The sequence below is a fragment of the Mobula birostris genome, chromosome X, assembly GCF_030028105.1.
Source record: "Mobula birostris isolate sMobBir1 chromosome X, sMobBir1.hap1, whole genome shotgun sequence".
Lineage (NCBI taxonomy): Eukaryota > Metazoa > Chordata > Chondrichthyes > Myliobatiformes > Myliobatidae > Mobula > Mobula birostris.
Window position 1 is genome coordinate 51,956,983 of NC_092402.1, and position 27,130 is coordinate 51,984,112.

The 27,130-nt window shown below is 46.4% G+C and overlaps 1 protein-coding gene across 1 annotated transcript in view; it reads left to right on the forward strand.

Annotated features, from left to right (window-relative positions):
• Positions 1 to 27,130, forward strand: part of LOC140191511 (low-density lipoprotein receptor-related protein 1-like) — a 293,778-nt gene that overhangs the window by 82,615 nt on the left and 184,033 nt on the right. The window contains exons 6-8 of the mRNA XM_072248962.1: positions 4,643 to 4,906; positions 18,407 to 18,569; positions 24,052 to 24,274. Coding sequence (XP_072105063.1) covers positions 4,643 to 4,906; positions 18,407 to 18,569; positions 24,052 to 24,274 — 650 coding nt within the window. The remainder of the gene's footprint in view (positions 1 to 4,642; positions 4,907 to 18,406; positions 18,570 to 24,051; positions 24,275 to 27,130) is intronic.

The window sequence follows — 27,130 nt, forward strand, 5'->3', positions numbered from 1 at the left end:
ATTAAGTCTATTTTGGGAAGGTATTCATAGAACATTAGTTAAGGTACTTAGGTCCCAGATACCTCTGAACTTTGAGACGCTGTATTTGGGGCATGTATTGTTTCTTGAACAGAAGGAAAATATAAGGCTGCAGGCCCTCTTAGCGGCAAGTAAGAAGTCAATCACTAGAAAGTGGCTAAATCCAATACCACCTACATTAGAAGATTGGTACGAAATTATCTTGGAAATATTTAAAATGGAAAAGTTGACTTACTCCCTGAGAATTCAAAAAGAAAAATTTTATCAAATCTGGAATAAATGGATTGAATATATAACCCCAATGCGAGCAGACTTTAGATGACTCTCCTAATGACTTATACTGCTCTTCTCATCAACACAGTAGTATTGCTAACGTAAGCACCCCTATTCTAAATGTCTACTGTTTTTTGTTTTCTTTTGGAAAATAGAGAATTAATACAAGTAAAGGGAGAGATTTGGGAAAGGGATAAAAAATGGAAAAATTAAGTAAATAAGTACATAGGGATTGGATAATTATGTCTGCGGGCAGGAGCAAGCATGAACAAATTAGGATGTAAACACCTACAATGGTTGTTACATAGGCTTACATACAACATTTTGGACCAGTAGAGATGGTCCAGAAGAGATATATGGAAACTATTATTACTATTTTTCTTAACAACTAATACCATTACTTAGCCTAATAGATTAGAATTACCACTGTACATAATTATCTATTTAAGTGTCTAATTTCCTTTTATATCATCTCAATGTGTACTTAAGAATGTATAAATAATTATAGTTTTATACATATAAAAAAATGGAAAAGGTTATACGTGTGAAAAAAGTACATGATACTTGTGAATTCCTTATCCAAATAAAAATAAAATTTAAAAAAAAGTAAAGAGTGAGGGTGAGAAGACATTTGCGTGCATGCGTGTGTGTGTGTGTTCATTGTTTCCTGGCACCTGTGTATTTGTTCTAGAGAGAGAAAAACAAATGTTTGTGTGTGCTATCTGACAGAGCCATTGACTCATTGGTACACGTGCTTGTTTTTGTGTGATGCTTTTGCTTTTCTGGAGTGGAGAAGTGTGCATAACCCAACTGAAGGTAAACGATTGCCTGTGTGTGCAGTGAGACTCGGTCCAGATTCACAGTCCTTCACAAGAGCAAACTGTGAACTATTGGGCTTGTGTTGCAAGGGAAGTCTGGAGCAGCTGGGACTGTCTTACCAGGGGTGAAGGCAGCTGAGTGGTGACCTAATAGAGGATGAAAGATCAGAATCGGGTTTCTTATCACTGATTTCTATGACATGAAATCTGTTGTAGTACAGTGTAAATACATATATTAGGTATGCCACAGTAGAGTAGCAGTTAGCATGATGCTCTAGGCATTAGAGTTCAGAGTTCAATTCTGGCGTCCTCTGTAAGAAAGTTGTACCTTCTTCCTGTGTGTGCTTGGGTTTCCTCCCGGTGCTCCGGTTTCCTTCCACAGTCCAAAGACGTGCCAGTTAGTAGGTTAATTCTGGTCATTGTAAATTGTTCTGTGATTATGCTAGAGTTAAATCAGTGGGTTGCTGGGCGGTGCCGCTCAGTGGGCCGGAAAGCCTGTTCCGCACTGTATCTCTAAATAAAATAAAATTACTATAAATTACAAAATAAATAGTGCCAAAAATGGAATAATAATAATGTAATGTTTATGGTCTGTTCAGAAATCTGATGATGGAGGAGAAAAAGCTGTTGCTGAGTCATTGGACGTGGGTCTTCAGGCTACTGTACTTCCTCCTTTAATGAGAAAAGAGTATGTCCTGGATGGTGATAGATCCCACTGCCTTCTTGAGGCTCTGCCTCTTGATGTTTTCCTCAATAATGGGGAGTGTTGTGCCTGTGATGGAGCTGGCTGTGTCTACACCCCTCTACAGCCTTTGCAATCCTGTGCATTGGAGCCTCCACAGCAGACTGTGATGCAACCAGTCAGAATGCTCTCCAATCTACATGTATAGAAATTTGTTAGTCTTAAGTGACATACCAAATGCCCTCAAACTTCTAATCATGTAACGTTTCCTTGTGATTGCATCAATGAGGAGTAAAGATAAGGTGGGTGGTCACAATCTTTTCTCCAGGGCAAGGGAGTCTAAAACCCCAAGGTACAGGTTTAAGGCAAGAGAGGAAAGATTTAAAAGGGTCCTGAAAGGGAAGTTTTTTCACACAGAAGGTGGTAGGTAGGTGGAATGAGGAAGTGTCAGAAGTGGGTGCAATTTGGACAGGTACATAGGTACAAAAAGTTTAGAGGATATGGGCCAAATGCAAACAAATGGGATTAGTGTTGTTAAAGATCTTTCAAAGTCAAGTTTATTGTCACCTGCACAAGTCCACTTGTATACAGGTGCAGTGAAAAACATACTTGCAACAATATCACAGGAATAGAGCATCAGATACATACATTCACAAGAAAACTTCAATTATATAAAATTATACAAGAAAGAGCACAAAACAAAAACAAAACAAAGTCCATTGTGCAGAGTGGTCACAGTGTTGCTGTACTGAGGTAACGATCAGGGTTGTGCTGGTTGGTTCTGAATGTTTGAAGGGAAGTAGCTGTTCCTGAACCTGGTGATGTGGGACTTCAGGCTTCTGTACCTCCTGTCCGATGGGAGCTGTGAGAAGATGGGATGTCCCGGATGGTGGGGATCTCTGATGATGGACGTTGCCTTCTTGAGGCAACACCCATGACGCTCCCGAAGTTGGAGAGGGAGTTTATATAGTTCATCTTTGATTCATGTTGTTCTTGTAAATACAAGAGTCCATGGAGGGAGTCTGGTTTCTGTGATGTGCTGAGCTGTGTCCACAACTCTCTGTGGTTTCTCGTGGTCTCAGGCAGAGCAGTTGTCATACCAAGCCGTGATTTTTTCGGACATGATGCTTTCTGTGATGCATTGATAAAAATAGGTAAAGATTGACGAGGGCTTGCCAAATATCTTTAGCCTCTTGAGGAAATAGAGGTGCTATTGAATTATCTTAGCCATAATACAAATGTGGTTAGACCAGGACAGGCTATTGGTGATGTTTCTGCATCGGAACGTGAAGCTGTCAACCTTCTCTAGGGAGCTAGGGCTTTACTCTTTGGAGAGAAGGAGGATGAGAGGAGACATGATAGAGGTGTACAAGATAATAAGAGGAATAGATAGAGTGGATAGCCAGCGCCTCTTCCCCAGGGCACCACTGCTCAATACAAGAGGACATGGCTTTAAGGTAACGGGTGGGAAGTTCAAGGGGGATATTAGAGGAAGGTTTTTCACTCAGAGAGTGGTTGGTGCGTGGAATGCACTGCCTGAGTCAGTGGTGGAGGCAGATACACTAGTGACGTTTAAGAGACTGTTAAGACAGGTATATGGAGGAATTTAAGGTGGGGGGTTATATGGGAGGCAGGGTTTGAGGGTCGGCACAACATTGTGGGCCGAAGGGCCTGTACTGTGCTGTACTATTTTATGTTCTCGACCTCAGCACTGTTGCTGTAAAGAATACGTAGCGTGTGCACTGGCCCCGTGCTGAAGTCAATGATATTGAGCGAAGAGCTCTTTTGGCTGCATCACAGCCTAGTATGGAAATACCAATGTCCTTGAATGGAAAAGCCTACAAAGAAGTAGTGGATATGGCTCAGTCCAGCACAGGGAAAGCCCTCCCAACCATTGAGTACATCCACATGGTGTTGTTGTTGCAGGAAAGTAGCATCAAGGACCCACCATCCAGGCCATGCTTTCTTTTCTCTGCTGCTATCAGGAAGGAGGTACAAGAGTCTCAGGACCCCCACCACTAGGTTCAGGAACAGTTATTACCCCTCAACCATCAGGCTCTTGAACCAAAGGTGATAACTTCACTCAACTTCATTTGGCCCAACAACATAGGGTGCTCGCACAACCTATGGACTCACTTTCAAGGACTCTACATCTCATGTCCTTGATATTTATTGCCTATTCATTTATTATTATGATTTCTTTCTTTTTTTATTTGCACAGTTTGTTGTCGTTTGCACATTGGTTGTTTGTCCTATTAGGTATGGTCTTTCATTGATTCTGTTGTGTTTCTTGTAATTACTTTGAACTTTGAGAGAAACATTGAAACTGCACAGAGTTGTGGATACAGCTCAGCACATTATAGAAACAAGCCTCCCCTCCGTAAACTGTGCCTGCATTTCTCACTGCCTCAGTAAAGCAATGAACATAATCAAAGACCCCACCCATTCTCTCTTCTCTCCCTCCCATTGGGTAGAAGATAATAAAGTTTGAAAACGTGTACCATCAAGGTTCAAGGACAGCTTCTATCCTGCTGTTATAGGACTATTGAATAGTTCCCTTGTATTATAAGATGGACTGTTGACTTCATAATCTAACTCGCTGTGGCCCTTGGACCTTATTGTCTGCCCGCACTGCACTTTCTCTGTAACTGTAACACTTTATTCTGCATTCTGTTATTGCTTTTCTCTTGTACCACCTCAAAGAGCAGTTGTAATGAATTGATCTATGAGTGGCATACAACACGTTTTTCAGTGTACCTCACTATGTGACAATTGTAAACCAAAGTTGTCACAACACCAATAGGCTTCTGGTTGGGAATTAAGTGTAATTGTTTTCACTCTTTCTTGATAGAACCAGTGGACCGGCCGCCAATCCTTCTCATCGCCAACTCCCAGACCATCATCGCCAGCAACCTTCAGGGGGTCAGCATCAGCTTCGTCAACCCTGTTAGGACTAAGCAGACCACAGCCATGGACTTCATCTACGCCAAGGAAACCGTGTGCTGGGTTCACGTGGGAGACACGGCCTCCGAGTCTCGACTCAAGTGTGCCAAAATCACCAACCTCAAGGGTTTCTCAGAGGAGAGGACCATCAACATCACCCTCAGTGTCCACCGTGAGTTGGCTCCTTCCTTCCTCTGCTCTTGATGTAGTCCGCTCCATTTCAGACAGAGATGTGGTGCCGGGAGCGGGTGGAGAACGTTTCCTCTCCAAGGGCAGAGAGCCCTTGAAACTCTCATAAGAAAAAGTGTAAGAAATAGGAGCAGGAGTAGGTCACCTGGCTCATTGAGCCTGCTCCGCCATTCAATAAGATCATGGCTGATCTGACCGTGGACTCAGCTCCACCTACCTGTCTTTTCACCATAACCATTAATTCTCCAGCTCTGCAAAAATTTATCAAGCTGTGTCTTAAATATATATAATAAGGTAGCTTCTACTGCTTCCCTGGGCAGAGAATTGCACAGATTCACTACTCTCTGGGAAAAGCAGTTTCTTCTTACCTCTGTCCAAAATCTATTCCCCCAAATCTTGAGGCCATGTCCCCTAGTTCTAGTCTCATTCATCCTTGGAAACAACTTTCCGGCTCCTCTAATGTCTCCCATTCATAATTTCATCTTTTTCTATAAGATCTCCTCTTATTCTTATGAATTCCAGCAAGTATCGTCCCAGGTGACTCAATCTCTCTTCATCTCCAGAATTCATCCAGTGAATCTCCTCTGCACCACCTCTATACCCACAATGTCTTTCCTAAAGTAAGGAGACCAGAACTGTCTGATGAAACTGCTTTTATCCAGATCTCTTACTACTTTGTCCTTAATGGTAGCTTCAAGCATTTTACCAGCTATAGACATTAAGCTAACTGGCCTATAGTTACCCACGTCTTGCCTGCATCACCTTCTTTTTAAACAATGGCATCGCATTCACTGTTTTCCAGTCTATTTCCCTGCTCGCTGCTTCCCCCCGAAGGGCAGCTGGAGCAGGGTTTGTGGATACAGTTGAGATGGGAGAGAGGTCATGTTGAGATGGGTAGACCATAAGAATAGGAGAAGAATTACACTATTTGGCCCATCGAGTCTGCTTCGCCATTACATTATGGCTGGTTTAATATCCCTCTCAACCCTATTCTCCTGCTTTCTCCCCATAACCTTTGACACCCTTACTGCTTTAAATATACTCAATGACTTGGTCTCCACAGATTCACTAGCCCCTAGCTAAAGAAATTCCTCTTCATCTATGTTATAAAGGAACATCCCTCTAATGTGAGGATGTGCTGCCTACTATAGTAAACATCCATCTATCTAGTCTCTTCAATATTCAATAATTTTCAATGAGATATTCTTAACTCTAGCGAGAACAGGCCCAGAGCCATCAAACACTTCTCATACGTTAACCTTTTCATTCCCAGGATCATTCTTGTGAACCTCCCCTGGACCCTCTCCAATGCCAGCACATCCTTTCTTAGATAAGGGGCCCCCATCCACCCCACACTGACTTCCAAAGGAGTATTGTGGCATGCCTGGGATAGGATGAGTGTTCTTTGAGAGAGGGAGGGAGGTGGTGACAGAGGCTTGTTTTCGGGGTATTAATGAGGTGGTGTTGGAAACATTTGTGTGGGGTGTGACTAATACTGTGGGAGTTGTGGAGCTTTAGGAAGAGGTGGCAAGGAGTTCGTTTGAGCTTGGATGGGGAAGTGATTCAGCCAGTACAGGCAAGGAGATTATCTCTCTTATCACCTTTCCCACAGTCCGGCTCCCTCCTCACCGCCTCTCCCTCAGCGTGGCGCTCTATGCTGTCTGCCCCTCCCACAGCACAGTGCTCCTTCCTCACCACCCCTCCCACAAGCATGACACTCCCCCCTCACTGCCCTTCCCACAGCGTGGTGCTCCCTCCTCCCTCCCCCTCCCACAGGATAGTGCTCCCTCCTCACCGCTCCTCCTACAGTGTGATGCTCCTTCCTCACTGTCCCTCCCAGAGTGTGATGCTCCCTCCTCACCGTCCCTCCCATTGCACGGTGCTCCCTCCTCACCACCTCTCTCACAGCACAGCGCTCCCTCCTCACCGCTCCTCCCACATGATGGCGCTCCCTCCTCACCGCCCCTCGCAATGCATGGTGTTCCACTTTGCTGCCTCTCCCAGAGCACGGCACTCCCTCCTCACTGTCCCTCACACAGCGTGGCGCTCCCTGCGCCCCTCCCACAGCCATCTTGAAGCACTGCCTGCTGAATCGGACATTGAGAGCAGGGCTGGAATCTTGGCTGCCCTTACTGACAGTGCTATGTCATGTCTCGAGGAAGGCAGCAGTCCTGTGGCTGCCAACAGCTTGCACACTGTCTGGGCTGACTGCCTGACCATATTTAACATGGCTTTAGAGAACTTGAACTGCACTGCAGCGAGTGCAGGGGAGACTCAGCAGGATGTTCCCTGGGATTGAGTGTTTCATTTGGGAAACACTCAATGCACCCCTTCCCAGCTCTGTTACACCCTGCCTTCCTTACACCCCTCTTGTCTATGTACCGCCCTGCAATCCCTACACCCGACCCTGTCTATAACCCCCTCCAGACCATCTGGATTTTGTAACACCTGCTAGTGCTGACAATCCCAGACCGGCACCTTGATGATTCCCTATTGCACCATTGGTAGCTGTGCCTTCATTTGCCTGGGTTCCTGAGCTCTGCAACTCCTTCCCTATTTATCTCTCCCTCTTTCCCTGCATCAATTACCTGGTTTTTCGGAGTTCTGGAACTCCCTCCCTATTCTCCCTGGCCTCCTCCCTTTCAGTGTTTGCTCATATGGGTTATTTGGGTGGCTTAACAGGTTCAGAATTTTGTGGGAATGCTAGGAGTTGGAGTTGTCTTAGCTTGTTACCGACCACCACATACAGACAGACAGTGACACAAATACACCTACTAATACTGACATAGGCAGAGTCTCTCTCTCTCTCTCTCTCTCGTGCGCGCTCACTCACTCACTCAGAGATCTGTCCTCCACTTTGCTGAGACATGGCACTGTGCCTGTGACCTGTCTGGTGTAATCTCTGCACGCCTGTCAGGTAGTGTTGCCAGTAGAGTTGAACAAAGCCAATTGGTGTTGGGTAAACAGCTCCTCATGAATCATGCCTTGTTTTTGCGATTTCCCACCCTGATTGCCAGTTTTGTCTCCCTGAGAACCTGCTCGTGATCATTTCAGGATTGGCAGTTTCACTCTGAAATGATAGGTTGTGTATTAGTGCAAGATGGATGGAGGTTTGTAGTGGTGCTGGAGACGGGGAGAGGTGTAGGGACTGGCGGGGTTCATAGATGGGGGGATGTGTAGGGGAGGAGGGAACAGGGATGGGAAGGCTGTAGGGGAAGGAGGTGGTCATAGAGATGGGGATGGGGTGTAGGGGAAGGAGGGGTCACAGAGACGGGGAATGATGTAGGAGACAGGGAATTGCTGAGGCGGGGAGGTGTGTAGGGGAGGGAAGGGGGTCACAGAAATGGGGAGGGAGAGGGTCACAGAGATGGAAAGGGGTGTAGGGGTGGGAGGGGATCACAGAGACAGAGAGGGGTACAAAGTCCGGAAGGGTTGGGGAGGGGTCACAGAGATGTGTTGGGGCCAGATTGGGTTAATTTAGAAATTTGTGATTGGAGGGAAGCATTCAGAGTTGGAATCTATTGCTCAGCTGTTTCCTGCCTCCTGAGTCATTGTGAGTCATTTCCAAAAACTGCCGAGTGGGTTGTTTCGGAGCATTGAAGAGAAAGAGTGGTGGAGATGGGGGAGGGGGGAGAGAGAGAGAGAAAGAAAGAGACAGAGGATGTGGGTAGTGTGAGACAGGGAGTCAGACGAATTGTCTGTCTGCTGCTGTTATCTGTCAGGAACTCTATATGTTGCCCTGTGCGGCGCTGTCTGGGAGCTTTGCACGTGCCCCAGAGCTGGTTTTGGTTTTGTTGTGAAATCCTGTGCATTTGGGAGTTATGAAATCTGGCAGAGACTGTAGCTTTTCTTTGGAATCAAAACTTTGAGGAACTGAGAAAGGAAAAGCCATTCTAAATATTTTTTTGTTTTGAGAAATACTGTCTAAAGTTGTGACCATTATGCACTAAACACTGGGCTGGGCTCAGTGTGAGAGGTTTAAGCAGGCCTGTGACCCATTTGCACTGATCCCATATGTTCCATTCTCCCCACATTCCCATCTATTCCCCAACATTCTTCCCATCTGCCACACACATTTTGCGGGGAGGGGGTGTTGGGGGTCGATAATTCAAAGCAGTCAATTAACCCATCAACCCCACATGTTGTTAGGATGTGGCAGAAAATTGGAGCACCTGAGGGAACATGTAGTCACAGCGGGAACTTTACACAGATATACACACACACACACACACTCACTCAGAGACAAGAAAGCACAGACACACACACAGAGGCAGACATAGATAAACAAACACAAACACACGCAGATACTTTATACTTTATTGTCGCCAAACAATTGATACTAGAGTGTACAATCATCACAGCATATTTGATTCTGTTCTTCATGCTCTCTGGAGTACAAATCGATAGTAAGTATTAAAAATTTAAATTATAAATCATAAATAGAAAATAGAAAAGTGAAAGTAAGATAGTGCAAAAAAACCGAGAGGCAGGTCCGGATATTTGGAGGGTACGGCCCAGATCCGGGTCAGGATCCTTTCAGCAGTCTTATCACAGTTGGAAAGAAGCTGTTCCCAAATCTGGCTGTACAAGTCTTCAAGCTCCTGAGCCTTCTCCCGGAGGGAAGAGGGACAAGAAGTGTGTTGGCTGGGTGGGTTGTGTCCTTGATTATCCTGGCAGCACTGCTCCGACAGTGTGTGGTGTAAAGTGAGTCCAAGGATGGAAGATTGATTTGTGTGATGTGCTGGGCTGTGTTCACGATCTTCTGCAGCTTCTTCTGGTCTTGGACAGGACAACTTCCATACCAGGTTGTGATGCACCCCAGAAGAATGCTTTCTATGGTGCATCTATAAAAATTAGTGAGTGTTTTAGGGGTCAGGCCAAATTTCCTTAGCTTCCTCAGGAAGTAAAGGCGCTGGTGGGCCTTCTTGGCAGTGGACTCTGCTTGGTTGGACCAAGTCAGGTCATTTGTGATATTGACCCCTAGGAACTTATAGCTTTTGACCTGTTCCACTTGCGCACCACTGATGTAAATGGGATCGTGCGGTCTGCTACCCCTTCTGAAGTCAGCAACCAATTCCTTCGTCTTGCTGACATTAAGGGATAGGTTATTGTCTTCGTACCATACCACCAGGTTCTTAATTTCCTCTCTGTACTCAAACTCATCATTACCTGAGGTACGGCCTACAATTGTACGTACGTACACACACACACACACACACACACACACACACACACTCTCTCTCTCTCTCTCTCTCTCTCATAGACACACAGATATATGCACACACACACACACAGGCCCACCCACACACTGACAGACATAGACAAAGAAACACAGACACACACACACAGACACACAAACACATGCACAAACAGAGAGATACACACAAACACACACGCATACGCATACACAGACACACACATGCACACAAGACACACACACACCCACACCCACACACAGACATAGATAAACAATCACACACACACAAAAACCAACATACACAGATATACACATGGACACAGCCATACACACAAACACACTCCCTCTCTCTCACACACACACACACACACATGCACACACACAGAAACAGAGGTACACATATACATACACACAGACACACCCATACCCACAAACACACTCCCACACATACACACACATGCACACATGGATACACAGACATACACAAACATAGATACACATATACATACACAGATGCAAACACACAGACACACACAGATGTACACAGATACACAGATGCAAACACAGTTAGACATACAGACACACCCATGCACATACACAGCCACACACACAGATATAAACACACACACACAGACACATACATATACATGTACACACAGATGCGCGTGCACACACACAAACACATACATACAAACACACACACATAAAGACAGACATACACAGGTATACACACAGACACACCCATACACACAAACACACGAGCACACGCACACAAAGACCCACACACACAGACTCATACAGATTGAAACACACAGACCCACACACACAGAAACAGGTACATTCATGAACAAACACATGCTGAGAGATACAAACACACATATGCACACACAGACACACAGATACAAACACAGACAGAAACACATACATGTACACAGACACACACACATGGATATACACAGATACACATATACAAACACACAGACACACCCATACACACACACACACAGATACAAACACATACACACAGAAATACACAGATACACACGCACACAAACACAGACGGATACAAACACATAGAGACACACACAGATAAAGACAGACATACACAGATATACGCACAGACACACAAACTTACTCACATACATACACACACATGCACACACACAGATACACAGACATACACAGAAACACAAATATACATATACATCATACACAAAATGCTGGTGGAACGCAGCAGGCCAGGCAGCATCTATAGGAAGAGGTACAGTCGACGTTTCGGGCCGAGACCCTTCGTCAGGACTAACTGAAAGAAGAGATAGTAAGAGATTTGAAAGTGGGAGAGGGAGGGGGAGATCGGAAATGATAGGAGAAGACAGGAGGGGGAAGGATGGAGCCAAGAGCTGGAAAGTTGATTGGCAAAAGGGATACCAGGCTGGAGAAGGGGGAGGATCATGGGATGGGAGGCCTAGGGAGAAAGAAAGGGGGAGGGGAGCACCAAAGGAAGATGGAGAGCAGGCAAGGAGTTATTGTGAGAGGGACAGAGAGAGAGAGAAAAAAAGGGAAAAAATAAAAAATAGTAAATAAATAAATAAAGGATGGGGTTATAAGAGGAGGAGGGGCATTAACAGAAGTTAGAGAAGTCAATGTTCATGCCATCAGGTTGGAGGCTACCCAGATGAAATATAAGGTGTTGTTCCTCCAACCTGAGTGTGGCTTCATCTCTACAGTAGAGGAGGCCGTGGATAGACATATCAGAATGGGAATGGGACGTGGAATTAAAATGTGTGGCCACTGGGAGATTCTGCTTTCTCTGGCAGACAGAGTGTAGGTGTTCAGCGAAACGATCTCCCAGCCTGTGTCGGGTCTCACCAATATATAGAAGGCCGCACTGGGAGCACCGGACGCAGTATATCACCCCAGCCGACTCACAGGTGAAGTGTCGCCTCACCTGGAAGGACTGTTTGGGGCCCTGAATGGTGGTGAGGGAGGAAGTGTAAGGGCATGTGTAGCACTTGTTCCGCTTACAAGGATAAGTGCCAGGAGGGAGATCGGTGGGGAGGGATGGGGGGGACGAATGGACAAGGGAGTCGCGTAGGGAGCGATCCCTGCGGAAAACAAAAAAAGGGGGGAGGGAAAGATGAGCTTGGTGGTGGGAGCCCGTTGGAGGTGGCGGAAGTTACAGAGAATTATATGTTGGACCCGGAGGCTGGTGGGGTGGTAGGTGAGGACCAGGGGAACCCTATTCCTAGTGGGGTGGCTGGAGGATGGGGTGAGAGCAGATGTGCGTGAAATGGGGGAGGTGCGTTTGAGAGCAGAGTTGGTGGTGGAAGAAGACACCTCCTTCGTCCTGGAATGAAAAGCCTCATCCTTAACCCTGGTTTATACTTCTGTGTCAACGCGTCGCCACAAAGCCGATGCGGAATCCTACGCGAGAGCTTACGTTGCTGCGATGTGCACCTCTCCCAAAATGTAACTGCGCGTCGCAGCAACGCAGAATGCAACAACTGTGATTGGCCTGCTTGGTAGCATCGCATTTCCTCCTACGCTGCAATAACTTCCCATTGGGCGACTGAAGGACAGGGAAGGAACTCTGGCTGCAATGCTTTCCATAAAGCTTTACAGACCTCCAAAATTATGGAGGACACATTTCGCACGAAAAAAGACGCTCGCGTCTTGTTTACCCTGAGACTACCATGACCATGAAGCCTTGCGCGGGCAGGTGAGTGCGCATGCGTGACGTGCGCGGATTGCAAAGCAACGCAGACACACCAGTGCACAAATATAAATGCTCACAATGTGCGTAGGCCACTTGCGTAGGTTACAGCGTCAAGTTAATGCAGAAGTATAAACCAGGAACCAGGCTTGAAAGCAGATGCGGCTCCCTCAGATACACATATACATACACAAATGCAAACACACAGGCAAACACACACACGCAAACACATACACGCATACACATACAGGCACACACAACGATACACATGTACAGGCACACACATATACAAACAGATACAAACACATGCAGACACACAGATATACACAGGCATTTACACATATTCAAACAGAGATGCAAACATACTTAGAGAGATGCACATAAACACAGACACACACACATACATACACTGACACAGTAATACACATACACTCGCACACATGCATGGATACAAACATATATCTCTGTTATATACACAGACACACACACCCACATACACAAACACAGAGACATACACAGATACGCACACAGACATAGACAAACACACACACACACACAAACACGATACATGCACACAGATACATGCACACAAACACAGATATACACACACACAGATACACACACATAAACACATACAGATATACACAGACATACACGGACACAGACGCACAGATACAGACATACAGACACAGACTCGCACACACAGATACAAACACATACACACAGATATACACAGACATTCACACACATACAAACACAGATGCAAACATATGCAGAGAGATACAGGCACATGCACAGAGATATATACACACACACACACACACAAACACACTCACAGACACCCACACACATGCACAGACACATAGGGAGACTGACACATATACACCACACACTCCTTAGAGGGAGACGCACAGTGCTTTCTCTCCCACCGTACACTTGCTGTTGGTGAAAGATGTGGAATTATCCTCCCTTCTTTCCTTTACCCTGCACTCTCTCCTCCTCTCCTCCTTCACCCCCCTCCTCTCTACCTAACCTCTGCCACCCCAGCTGTCACAGACCCACTGTCTGCCCTCCTCTCTTCCTTCCCCCTGTTCCCTCCTCTCTCCCCCTCCCACTCTTTCCTTCCCCCTCCATCCTTTTGTCTCTCTCTACTCTCCCACATCAATTCTTCCTCCTTGCCACAGTCATCCTCCCACTATCTCACCCTTCCTGCCTTTTCTCTCTCTCTCTCTCTCTGCCCTCTCTCTCCTCCCACTCTCTGTCCCATACATATTCACTCACTCTTTTTTCCCTTCTGTCTCTCTTTCTTCCTCCCTTTCCCTCTCTTTCTCCCTCCCCCTCCCTTCCTACCCCCTCTCCCTCCTCCCCTCTTCTCTCTATTTCTATCTCTCTCTCTTTCTCTCCCTCCCCCCACCCCACCCTCCCTCCCCCTCTCTGTCTGGCAGAAAGACACTGCAGTAACTGTGAACTCCTGTTTATTTACTCTCCCCTGTGTCCAAAGTTCAGGCAGTTAAAGGATGGCTGTCTTGAGTTTACAGAAGTTTTATATCACAGACCTCCCTGCTCGGTTCACGTAATCCTCTCCTCTTTGTCCCTTCCCCCTCTATCCCTCACACTTACCCTCTTCTCCCGTCACTCCCACCCACACTTCCTTGCAATCGTTCCTGTAACCCAGCTCTGGCTTTCAACTTGCCTGTGTGTTGAAGAATGAGTTCTCTCTGTCATAGAAGACATTCATAATTCTATTAATCCCTCTGGGACTTGTGAACTCCAGAACATTCTTCTTCCTATTCTTGGTTCAAATTTCCCAGTTCCTGCATTGTCCTTGCGAAATATTTGCTGTGATTTCCTTTCCAATTCAATGAGAAGGAGACGTGGACTGTGCACAGTGCTCCTGGTGTGGGTCTGACCCAGGGATAGGGAGACAGGATCTGTGCATGGTGCTCCCACTGTGGTCTGACCCAGGGATAGGGAGACAGGAACTCTGCACGGTGCTCCCAGTGTGGGTCTGACCCGGGGACAGGGAGATGGGAACTGTGCACAGTGCTCCTGGTGTGGGTCTGACCCAGGGACAGGGAGATGGGAACTGTGCACGGTGCTCCTGGTGTGGGTCTGACCCAGGGACAGGGAGACGGGAACTGTGCACGGTGCTCCCGGTGTGGGTCTGACCCAGGGACAGGGAGACGGGAACTGTGCACGGTGCTCCCGGTGTGGGTCTGACCCAGGGATAGGGAGACGGGAACTGTGCATGGTGCTCCCGGTGTGTGTCTCATCCAGGGATAGGGAGATGGAATCTGTGCACAATGCTCCCAATGTGGGTCTGACCCTGGGATATTGATATTGGAACTGTGCGTGGTGCTCTCACTGTGGGGTTTCCTTCCGAATACAGTCAAACAGCAGGGAAACAATCTTTCTCCTTTAGCTTTTCCACTCAATTTTGTGTCATCAGCAAACAGATACACTACACTCGGTCCCCTCTTTCACTTTGTTAATGTACCTTGGTGCTCTGTGTGTTGTGGTATTCTTTGACTCTGTATGGGATGGCAGTGGTGTATGCTTTGCCAGTACTTGGGGGAGAGGTGCAGTGAATTCACTCTGATATTCTGGAATCTGCTTGTTTTCTGGGACCTTTAGGGCCTGAGTGATTGGGAGAGGTTGAGTAGACTGTGATTTTATTGATTGGAGGATAGGAGGCTGAGGGGTAACCTTATAGGGAATTATAAAATTGTACAAAGTCAAAGTTGTGTTTATTGTCAAACCGTAAAACCGTAAGTCATAAGAACACAATTAGGCCATTCGGCCCATCAAGTCTAATCTGCCATTTGACCATAGCTGCTTTGTTTTCCCTCCCAACTCCAATCACTCGCCTTCTCCCTGTAACCTCTGATGTCCTTACTAATCAAGACAGATCATCCTCTGCCTTAACTATACCAAATGACTTGGCCTACACATCCGTATGTGGCATAGATTCACCACCCTCTGGCTAAAGACATTTCTCCTCACCTCCGTTCTAAATGGACATCCCCCTCTATTCTCTGGTCCTAGACTCCCTCACTATCGGAAACATCCTCTGCACATCCACTCTATCTAGGCCTTTCAGTATTTGATAGGTATCAATAAGATTTCCCCCTCCCCTCCCATTCTTCAAAATTCCAGTGAGTACCCGCTCAGAGCCATCAAACACTGCAAACATTAACCGTTTCATTCCTGGGATCATTCTTGTGAAGATCCTCTGGACCCTCTCCAACACCAACACATCGTTTCTTAGATATGGGGCCCAAAACAGCTCACAATACTGCAGATATGGTTGTCCAATGCCTTGTAAAACCTCAGCAGAAATTCCTTGAATTTATATTCAAATCCTCACTAAATGGATGCTCAGTTTGCACAAGTGCATGTGTGCACAGGTGCATTGAGAAACATATCGTGCTTACAACAGCATCACAGGTGCATAGCATCAGAGACACAACATTCAGATGGACACAAGTTGTACGTCATTTTTACAAGAACAAAGAAAACATTCAATTTTAGTGCGAAGTGATCAAAGTCTCGCGAAACTGTTATGCATGAGGGGCGTGGGTAGGGTGAATGCACACAGTATTCTCCCACGGAATGGGAATCGGAAACTAGTTGATGTTGTGTTCACCTTATATGCCGTTGTACAAGATGTTGGTGAGGTCGTACCCAGAGAATTGTGATCAGATTTGGTCACCCTGCTACAGGAACGATGTCACTAAGCTGAAAAGAGTGCAGAGGAGATTTACAAAGATGTTGCCTGGAGTCCAGGGACTGAGTTATGGAGAGGGGGTGGGCAAGTCGGGGCTTTATTCCTTGGAACGTAGGAGACTGAAGGGTAACTTTGTAGAGGTGTATAAAATCATGAAGGGCATAGATAGGGTAAATGCAAGGTGTTTCACCAATGCAGGGCAGTCTAGAACTAGAGGGGATAGATTTAAGGTGAGAGTGGCGAGTTAATAGGGATCCAGGGGCAACTTCTTCACTCAAGAGGGTGGTCCGTCTATGGTACAAGCTGCCAGAGGAAGTAGTTGAGGGATGTACATTAACAACATTTAAAAAACACTTGGAGGGGCTCATGGATAGGAAGAGTTTAGGGATGTGGGACAAATGCCGGTAAATGGGAATCTCAGTATGGACCTGTCAGGCTGAAGGACCTACTGTGTGACTATATAAAGAAGCTTTCCCAAATTTAGAATGCCAGAGCACATCAGGAAATAATTAAAGTCTGTTCCATGTTCAGTTCCTTTGACCGCGCTGCAGAACTCCCTCGTGTTCCAAGTCCATCATTCACCACATCCCGTTCCTCCAGACTTGTGTCGTTATTACTTCCTCGGCATCGAGTTTGCTTGGCCCGTCTGTTACTGTACCTTGCAAAAGCAAATTACTGAAGTGAGAGCTGCTGCAGCAACAGCTCCAGAGACCTGGTTTCAACTCCAAATCTGGCACTGACTTTGTGTATGTGTGTGTTAGAGGGAGTGTGTGTGAGACAGACACACACACACTCTCTCTCTCTCTCTCTCTCACTCACTCACTCACACCACACGCAGAGATACATACAGCAGCATAGAATGATTTGAAATGAGGAAACAGCACCATTGCACAACCTGGAGGCACTGTGGTCATTGCACAGGCTGCTGGCAAGAGCCAGCATGGGTTGGGGATCACAGAGCAAAGTTCATGGAGACACAGATGTCCTTCAAGCTTTGTTTACATTTCAGACCCATCCATTGTCCAACATGCTGTCTGAATTTTAGTCGTCGTCTACTTTTTTAACTCTCTTCAAACCAGTTGTGGGTTCGAATATCTTTTGTAGTTTTCAGCTCCCTCTGCTGATGGTGTATGCTCATCATTATTCCTGCACTCTTCTCTATCTCCATGGGCACCTCCCTCCCCTACACCCCTTCCATCTGTGTGACCCCTTCCCTCCCTACACCATTCACCATCTCTGTGACTCCCCTCCTTCCCTTTTCCCTTCCCTGTCTCTGTAACCTCATCTCTCCCCTAGGCCTCTCCCCGTCTCCATGCCCTCTCATGATAGCCATTTCCAGTCCTGGGAAAAAGTCTCTGGCTGTCCACTCTAACCATGTCTCTTGAGAAAGAAAATAACAGTAAATAAGTCAGTTATGATCAAATGGTTTGACTGACTTTTTTACCGATGAGCCTAATGGCCTAACTGCACTGATATCTTATGGTCTTCTTCATGTCTCTCAAGATTTTATAAACCTCTGTCAGGTCTCTCCCCTCAGTCTGTTCAATACTTCCTTGTAACCAAAGTTCTCCAATCCAGGCCACACTCTGGTGAACCTCCTTAGCACCATCTCCAGCACAATGACCTCCTTCCTGTCGTGTGGTAATCAGAACTGTACACTACTCCTAGTGTGGTCTTGTAACATTGCAGCATACCCTCCGGACTGATATTCAGAGCCCAGAAGCTTTGCTTATTTGGGAATGAGCCTTGGAGATGGAGTTTTCTCTCGTTCTCTCTCTCTCTCACCCTGGACTTTCTACCCCACCAGCCATGTGAAGTGTTAATTGGTTTTCTCTGTTACTCACAGATGTGGAGCAGATGGCCATCGACTGGCTGACAGGCAACTTCTACTTTGTGGATGATGTGGACGACCGTATCTTTGTCTGCAACCAAAACGGTGACACCTGTGTCATCCTGCTCGACGTGGAGCTTTACAACCCCAAGAGCATTGCCCTGGATCCAACCATGGGGTGAGTGTCGCACTTCTCCTTGCCCCCACCTTACCCTCTTCTTCTGTACCCACCCCCCAGGTTTTTCCCTCTCCCTCTCCCACACACCAGAGCTCTCATTCACACATGGATGCAACCATGGGGTGAGTGTGCTCCCTTGTTATGTATGCATGAGCACAAACGACAACAGAACAGTAGGATTAAATTAAATTGTATCCTGTTAGCCATTGTACACACTGAGCAACTTACAGTGTGGGAGCTACAAACCAGGTCCACTGAAATGAAAACATGCACACTCAAAATCCTGCATCCAATAGAGTGCTTTCCATGTGTTGGAGGTCCAGTCAAGCGACCTCATGCGGACTTGCCAGTTCTTGCAATTGATCTGATACAGTACACACCCTTCTCCTCCCAGCTTCCTGTGGGCCTCTCATACACCTCTCCCTCGCCTCTCACACCTCTCTTCCCCTCCTCTGGTGGGATTGTCACTATCTCCTCCTTAAGGTTTTCTCTCTCCACTCCCTCCCTTCCTCCCTCCCACTTCTCTCCCCTTGCCCTCCCACCTCCCCCCCCACTTTTTGCCTCATCTGTCACCCCTCTTCGGTGGCTGTCTGCCTCACTCCTCCTCCTCTGTGTCTTTTTGTATCTGTTATCTGTCTGTCTCAATACCTCTGTGCCTGTTACGTATCTGTTCACACTCTTCCTCTCCTCTCCCTGTCTCTGATCTCTCCTGTCTCTGTAACTGTCATCCTACTCTGTCACTCTACATCTCTCTCTTCTCTCTCTCTCTCTCTCCTCCTCTGTCCCTCTTCCCCCCATCTGTCTGTCTCTCTCTGTCTCTGTAATTGTCATCTAATTCTGTCACTCTACACCTCTCTCTCTCTCTCTCTGTCTTCCTCTCCCACACCCCACCCTTCCCTATTTGTTATCTCCATCTGTCTTCCTACCTTTGTTACCTCTCTCGTTGTTTTCTTTCTGTATCAGCTTTCTCTCTGTCTCACCTCCTCCCTCTCCCCCTTTGTTCATCCTATCCCTATCCATCCCCCTTTCCTTTCCCTCTTCACCTTTCCCCTCCTCCCTTCCCCTCTCCTCTCCCCTCTTCCTCTCTTCTCCCTCCCCTCCCCCTTCCCCCTCCCTCTCCATTCTCTCCCTCTCTCTTCCCCTCCCCCTCCTCCTCCATCTCCTTCTCCTTCCCCCTTCCCCTCCCCTCTCCATCCCTCTCGCTTTATTCTCCCCTCTCCATCTCCCTATCCTCCCTTCTCTCCTCTCCCCTCTCCCTGCCTATCCCTCTCCCCGTCCCCTCTCTCTCTCCCTCTCCCCCATCCTCTCCCTCTCTCTTCCCTCCCTGTCCTCTCCCTCTCTCTCCCACCCCCTGCCCTCTTTCTCTCCCTCTCTCTGTCCTCTCCCTCCTCTCCCACTCTGTATTATCTTGTTTTGTCTTATCCCCCTGTGCCTTGGGGCTCATTGTATTCAGAGCAGATGTTGGGGACGATAGGAATTGAGGTTTAGGTGGTGAAGGCAGGAAAGTGGGGCTGGTGGAGGAGTCTTGGGGAATGTTATAGAGCAAGAGGATCCAGCGGTACAAATGTATGGCTCCCTGATAATGATGTCACAGTTAGACAAAGTGGGGAAGAAGGCATTTGGCACACTGGGCTCCATCGGTTAGGGCATTGAGTATACAAGCTGGGTGGTCATGTTGCAGTTACACAAGACATTGGTGATGGCTGCAACTGGAGTATTATGTTCTGTTTTGGTTACCCTGCTGTAGGAAAGATGTCACTAAACTGAAAAGAGTGCAGAGGAGATTTATGAGGATGTCGCCAGGACCTGAGAGTGAGTTATTGAAAGAGTTTGGGCAGGTTATGTCTTTATTCCTTGGAGCATAGGAGACTGGGGGGGGGAGCGGGTGAACTTATAGAGGTGCATAAAACCATGAGGGGCACTGATAGAGTGAATATAGGGTGAATGTGCACAGTCTTTTCCCCAGGGTTGGGGAATCAAGAATCAGAGGGCACAGGTTTAAGATGAGAGGGGAGAGATTTAATAGGGACTTGAGGGGCAACTTTTTCGCTCAGAGGGTGGTCTGTATATGGAACAAGCTGCCAAAGGAGGTGATTGACCAAATACATCTACAACATTTAAACAGCACTTGTATATGGGTAAGTAAGGTTTAGATTTAGGTTTAGAGGGAGATGGGCCAAACATGGGCAACTGAGACTAGCTTAGATGGGAAACTTGGTCGGCACAGACCAGTTGGGCTGAAGAACCTGTTTCCATACTTTTTGACTTTCCAGTTGTATGAGTCAGTGACCTCATGCTGACAGACATCTGGAAATGCTGTGGTTAAGTATATTTATAGTTGTGGATAGAGAAGGTAGAATGTGGAAATAGTTTCCTTCATAACTCTGGTGCACTATGAAGCATATACTAATGTATTTTTAAGGCTTAATTTTTGCTTTCCTCGCTCAGGCATACCCAGAGAGCTAGGAGAGGGTGTTGTTTTGTTCTCCATTCATTCAAGGGCCAGCATTGAGCATGCTGGTCCTCATCAGCCAGGGCATTGGGTACAGGAGCTAGGATATTGTGTTGCACTTCTACAAGACATTAGTGAGGCTCATTTGGAATATTGTGTTCAGTTTTGGTCACCCTGCTAGGAAAGATGCCTTTAAGCTGGAAAGGATGCTGAGGAGATTTTAGAGGATGTTGCCTGGACTAGAGGCTTGAGTTCTTGAAGAGATTGGCCAGGCTAGTTCCTTATTCCTTGGAACATAGGAGAATGAGGAGCCTTGGATAAGGTGGACAGTAAAAGTCATGTACCCAAGGTGGAGAAGTTAAAACTGGAGGGTGTAGGTTTAGAGTGAGAGGGGAGTGATTCTTGAGAAATCTTTCCAGTTTAATGGCATACTCCCTGAAGCAGGGTGACCCAAAGCACTGAGTGTAACTGCAACTTGACCTGCCAACTTGCGTGCTGTGTGCCCTGACTGATGGTGGCTGGTACAGAGGGCCCAAGGGTTCCTGTGGCTGAATTCTGCTCCTGATTTGCAGGACGTGTAATTTCACAACAGCTGGGCACGAAGCAGAAAATGAGAGGAAGGAGCACCAACACCTACTGGCATCCAATTTCCTTATTTCCCCAGGATTAGCCAAACCCCTCGCAAGTGAGGGGGGTTAAGGGATTAGCCTTACTTGTCACATCTACACTGAAACATCAAAACATAAAGTGAAATGTGTTGTTAGTGTCAATAACTAACATAGTCCGAGTATTGTGCTGGGGGCAACCTACAAGTGCTACCACGCTTCTGGTGCCAACATAGCATGCCCACAGATTACTAACCCTAGCTTGTATTTCTTTGGAATGTGGGAGGAAACAGGAGCACCCGTTGGAAATCCATGCAGTCACAGGGAGAACGTACAAACTCCTTATGGACAGCAGTTGGTAGTGGAATTTAGGGTGAAAAATCAGTGGAATTCCTCAGGCAAGTGACAAGGAGGGGTGGGGTGAGGTGAGAAACGGGTAGTGATGTCTTCGATACCTCTTCTCCAAATGCAGAAGTTGGTCATGTGAAACTGTAGTCAGACGCGATATCCACATGTTTGTTGTCCTGTCACCGCCCCAGCCAGGAGAGCAAGGGAGGCTGTTCATTCTCACTCACCCTGCTGCCCCATTCTGTCGGGCACAACGTGAACTTCTCCCTCGGTCCCACTTTCCCGCACTGATCCCCACCTGCTCCCCCCATCTCTTGATTCCTTCAGTCTCCTGAAATAGAGTTAGTAAGCCTTCAGAATGGATTCACGAGTTTGTTGTCGGGAATGGAGGGCTTGAGTTATAAGGAGAGGCTGGGAGAGTTTTCCCTGGAGCAAAGGAAACTGAGAGGTGACCTGTTCAAGGTGCATAAAACCACAGCGGGTGCAGATAAGGTGGATGGAATAAGTAGAGTTTCTTTTTTAATTGAAACTTTGGATGCACATGTCACCGAGAAAGACAGCGTTTATCGCTAATAATCCCGGAACACCTGCCTTGCCGTAGCATTAGAGATACAACATTCTTAAGAAAAGCATAAACTTTAGACAACTTTTACAAAAAAGAACACAATTCGGACAAAGTAAAAGTTGATTATAGTACAAACTGGTCACAGTGTTGCTGTACTGAGGTAGTAGTGATCAGGGTTATGCTAGTTCAGGAACTGAATGATTGAAGGGAAGTAGCTGTTCCTGAACCTGGTGGTGTGGGACTTCACCCTTCTTTGTCCTACACTCCAAAAAAAAATGTGGGTAGCACGGTAGCATAGTGGTTAGCACCAATGACCCAATTCAATTCCCGCCACTGCTCGTCAGGAATGTGTACATTCTCCCCGTGACCACGTAGGTTTCCTCCCACAGTCCAAAGATGCACAGTCCAAAGTTGTACCGGTTGCTAGGTTAATTTATCATTGTAAATTGTTCTGTGATTAGGCCCGGATTAAATTGAGGGATTGCTGGGTGGTGCTGCTTGAAGGGTTGGAAGAGCCTATTCTGCGCTGTATCTCAATAAATTAACAAAGTCCTGACTTGCCCAACCTCTCCCTGTAACTTAGTCCCTCAAGTCCTAGAAACATCTTTGTAAATCTACTGTGCACTCTTTACAGCTTAATGACACCTTTCCTATAGCAGGGAGTCCAAATCTGTACACAGATTTCCATGTTCAGCCTCACCATCGTCTTGTACAACTGCAACATAATGTCCCAACTCATATGCTCAAAGATTGATGAAGACCATCTTGTCTACCTGTGACTCCATTTTCAGGGAACCATAACCTGAACCCTGAGGTCCCTCTCTTCTCCAACACTCTCCAAGGTCCTGTTGTCCACTGTGAGCATACTCCCCTTTATTTGTCTTCTCAAGGTCCAACGCCTGATTAAGCTTTGTTTGCTGTTCCTTGGCCCTTTTACCCACCTGATGTAGATCCCCCTCTGATTTTTAATTTACAACACCACTTGCAAACTTACATACAGCTCATTCCATAAAGGGACTGGAACTTCATGGCAGTGAGGTAAAAGAGGGTGGAAGGTTTCTCCGTCATGAAAGCAACAGGAGCCTGAAGATCCACACTCCATAATTCAGGAATGGCTTCTACCCCTCTACCGTCAGAGTTCTGTACAGATCATGAACACTACTTAATTATTCCTCTTTACATTATGTTATATAACCATATAACAATTACAGCACGGAAACAGGCCATCTCAGCCCTTCTAGTCCGTGCTGAACGTTTACTCTCACCTAGTCCCACCGATCTGCACTCAGCCCATAACCCTCCATTCCTTTCCTGTCCATATAGCTGTCCAATTTAACTTCAAACGACAACATGATGTACTTGTTATTTGTAACTTACAATAATTTGTATGTGTTTCACTGTACCGCTGCCACAGAACAACAAGTTTCATGACATATGTCAGTGATAATACTGTAAACCTGATTCCGATCCTGAACTCTTCCTTCCCTTTCTTCGGCCTCTCTTCTGGGACAGGAAGGTGTTCTTCACAGACTATGGGCAGATTCCCAAGGTGGAGCGCTGTGACATGGATGGCCAGAACAGAACCAAGATTGTGGACAGCAAGATTGTCTTCCCCCACGGGATCACTCTAGACCTGGTGACCAAGCTGGTGTACTGGGCTGATGCCTACCTGGACTACATAGAGGTTGTGGACTACGAGGGCAAAAACAGACATGCCATTATCCAAGGGCAGTTTGTAAGTATCTGCTCCCTTTAACCTACCGTTGATTCTGTTTCCTGCTCCCTTTAAATCCACAGGAACTTTGTTTCCCTACTCCGTCTAAATCCACCAGGGCCCCATTTCCTACTCCCTTTAAACCCACCAGGGTCCTTTCCCTGTTTTCTTAAACCAACTGGGGCTCCGTCTCCCACACTCCCTTTAAATTTCAAAGGCTTGCTGAAATATTACATTGTGCCATCTTGTCCCATCATTTGGAAAATCTACCATTCTGGCTCCAGTACAGTTTTGAAGATTAAGTCCTGTGTTTTATCGTAAGCCTCCACCCCCCTTGCATCTCATAGCGAACTGGATGTCATGCTTCTCCTGTCGGTTGTGTGTGAGACTAGGTGCTGGTGGAACACAGCAGGTCGGGCAGCATCAGTGGAGGGAAGTGGACAGTCAGCCTTTTGGGTCAAGACCCTTGATCTGGACTTAGACCTTAGTGGGGCAGTAGCTGGTGTAAAGAGGCAGGGTGCGAAGGAATGGGGGGCGGTGATAGGTTGAAGTACAGTGCTTATAAAACATATTCATCCCCCCCTGCCAAAAGTTTTAGTGTTTTATTGCTTTACATTGAATCACAGTGGATTTAATTTGGCTTTTTATGACACTGATCAACAGAGAAAGACACTTCCGTGTCAAAGTGAAAACAGATCTTTACAAAGTGATCTAAATTAATTACAAATATAAAACACAATATAATTGATTGCATGAGTATTCATCCCTGGTTAATATGACACACCAAATCATCACTGGTGTAGCCAATTGGTTTTAGAAGTCACAAAATTAGTTAAATGAAGATCTGGTTTTGGAGATCACTGTGTGTAGTCAAGGTGTTTCAATTGATTGTAGTTGAAATACAGCTGTATCTGGAAGGTCCAACTGCTGGTGAGTCAGTATCCTGGCAAAAACTACATCACAAAGACGAAAGAACACTCCAAGCAACTCCACAAAAAGGTTATTGAAAAGCACAGGTCAGGAGATGAATACAAGAAGATTTCCTAGCAGTACAGTTAAGTCAATCATTAAGAAATGGAAAGAATATGGCACATCTGTTTATTTGCCTAGAGCAGGCCGTCCTCAAAAACTGAGTGACTGTGGAAGAAGGAGACTAGTGAAGGAGGCCGCCAAGAGACCTATGACAACTCCAGAGGAGTTACAAGCTTAATAGCTGAGATGGGAGAAACTCTGCATACACCAACTGTTGCCTAGGTGCTTCACTAGTCACAGCTTTATGGGAGAGTGGCAAAGAGAAGCCACTGTTGAAAAAAAATTCGGCTAGGTTTTGCCAGAAAGCATGTGGGAGACTCTGAAGTCAGCTGGAAGAAGGTTCTATGGTCTGATGAAACCAAAGTAGTGTGTTTTGGCCATCAGACTAAACGCTATGTTTGGCATAAGCCAAGCGCCACACATCATCAAAAGCATACCATTCCTACCATGAAGCATGGTACTGGCTGCATCATGCTGTGGGAATGCTTCACTGCAGCAGGCCCTGGAAGGCTTGTGAAGGTAGAGGGTAAAATGGGTGCAACAAAATACAGGGAAATCCTGGAGGAAAACTTGTTGCAGTCTGCAAGAGAACTGTGACTTGGGAGAAGATTTGTTTTCCAGCAAAACAATCACCCCAAACATAAGACAAAAGTACACAGGAATGGCTTAAAAACAACAAAAGTTAATGTTCTGGAATGGCCAAGTCAGATTCCAGACCTCAATCCAATTGAGAATTTGTGGCTGGACTTGAAAAGGGTTGTTCACTCACGATCCCCATGCAATCTGACCAAGCTTGAGCAGTTTTGTAAAGAAGAATGTGGAAAAGTTACAGTGTTCAGATGTGCAAAGCTGATAGAGACCTATCCACACAGACTCAAGGCTATAATTGCTGCCAAAGGTGCATCTACTAAATACTGACTTGAAAGGGGGTGAGTAATTATGCAATCAATTATTTATTTCAATAATTTTAATAAATTAAGACCAATTAGTAGAAATCTTCTTTCACTTTGACACAAAAGAGTCTTTTTCTGTTGATCAGTGTCAAAAAAGCCAAATTAAATCCATCGTTATTCAATGTTGTAAAACAATAAAACATGAAAACTTCTGGTGGGGTGGTGGTGGTGAATACTCTTTATAGGCACTGTAGGTGAGGAAGGGAGGGTGGATTTGGGACAGAGGGTTGGAGGGGATGAGGATCGGTGATACAGCGCTGTAGACACTTGAGAGGAAGGTGGAGCAGCGAACCAAGGGAAGGTGGGCAGAGGTTAACAGTGAAGGGGGGGCCCAGTGGGAGGTGTGTGTAGGTGATGGGCTGGTGGAGTGGGGAAGAAAGACAGGGTGGTAGGTGGGGCTGGGGTGGATGTAGGAGGAACTGGGTGGATCAGAAGGGCGAGAGAAAATGAGATGTTGGCACTCTGGAGTAACACACAAAATGCTGGAGGAACTCATCAAGTCAGGCAGCATCTATGGAAGGGAATGAACAGATGACTTTTCAGGCCAAGACCCTCCTGTAGATGAGGACTGCCTTCTTTCCAGTCCTGATGAAGGATCTCTGCCAGAAGCATCGACTGTTTATTTCTCTCCATAGATGCTGCCTGACCCGCTGAGTTCCTCCAGCATTTTTGTGTTGTTTTGGGAGAATAGAATGGGATGGGTGGGGGTTGAGTGGTGGGAGAGCAGGTTACTAGAAATTTCCCAGAATGAAGGGATGTCCCTGTAGATTTGAGATGACGAGGAATTTCTTCAGTCAGAAGATAGTGAATCTGTGGAATTTGTTGCCATGGAGGGCGGTGGAAGCCAAGACATTAAACACACCCAATGTCTTGGCTTCCACCGCCCTCCATG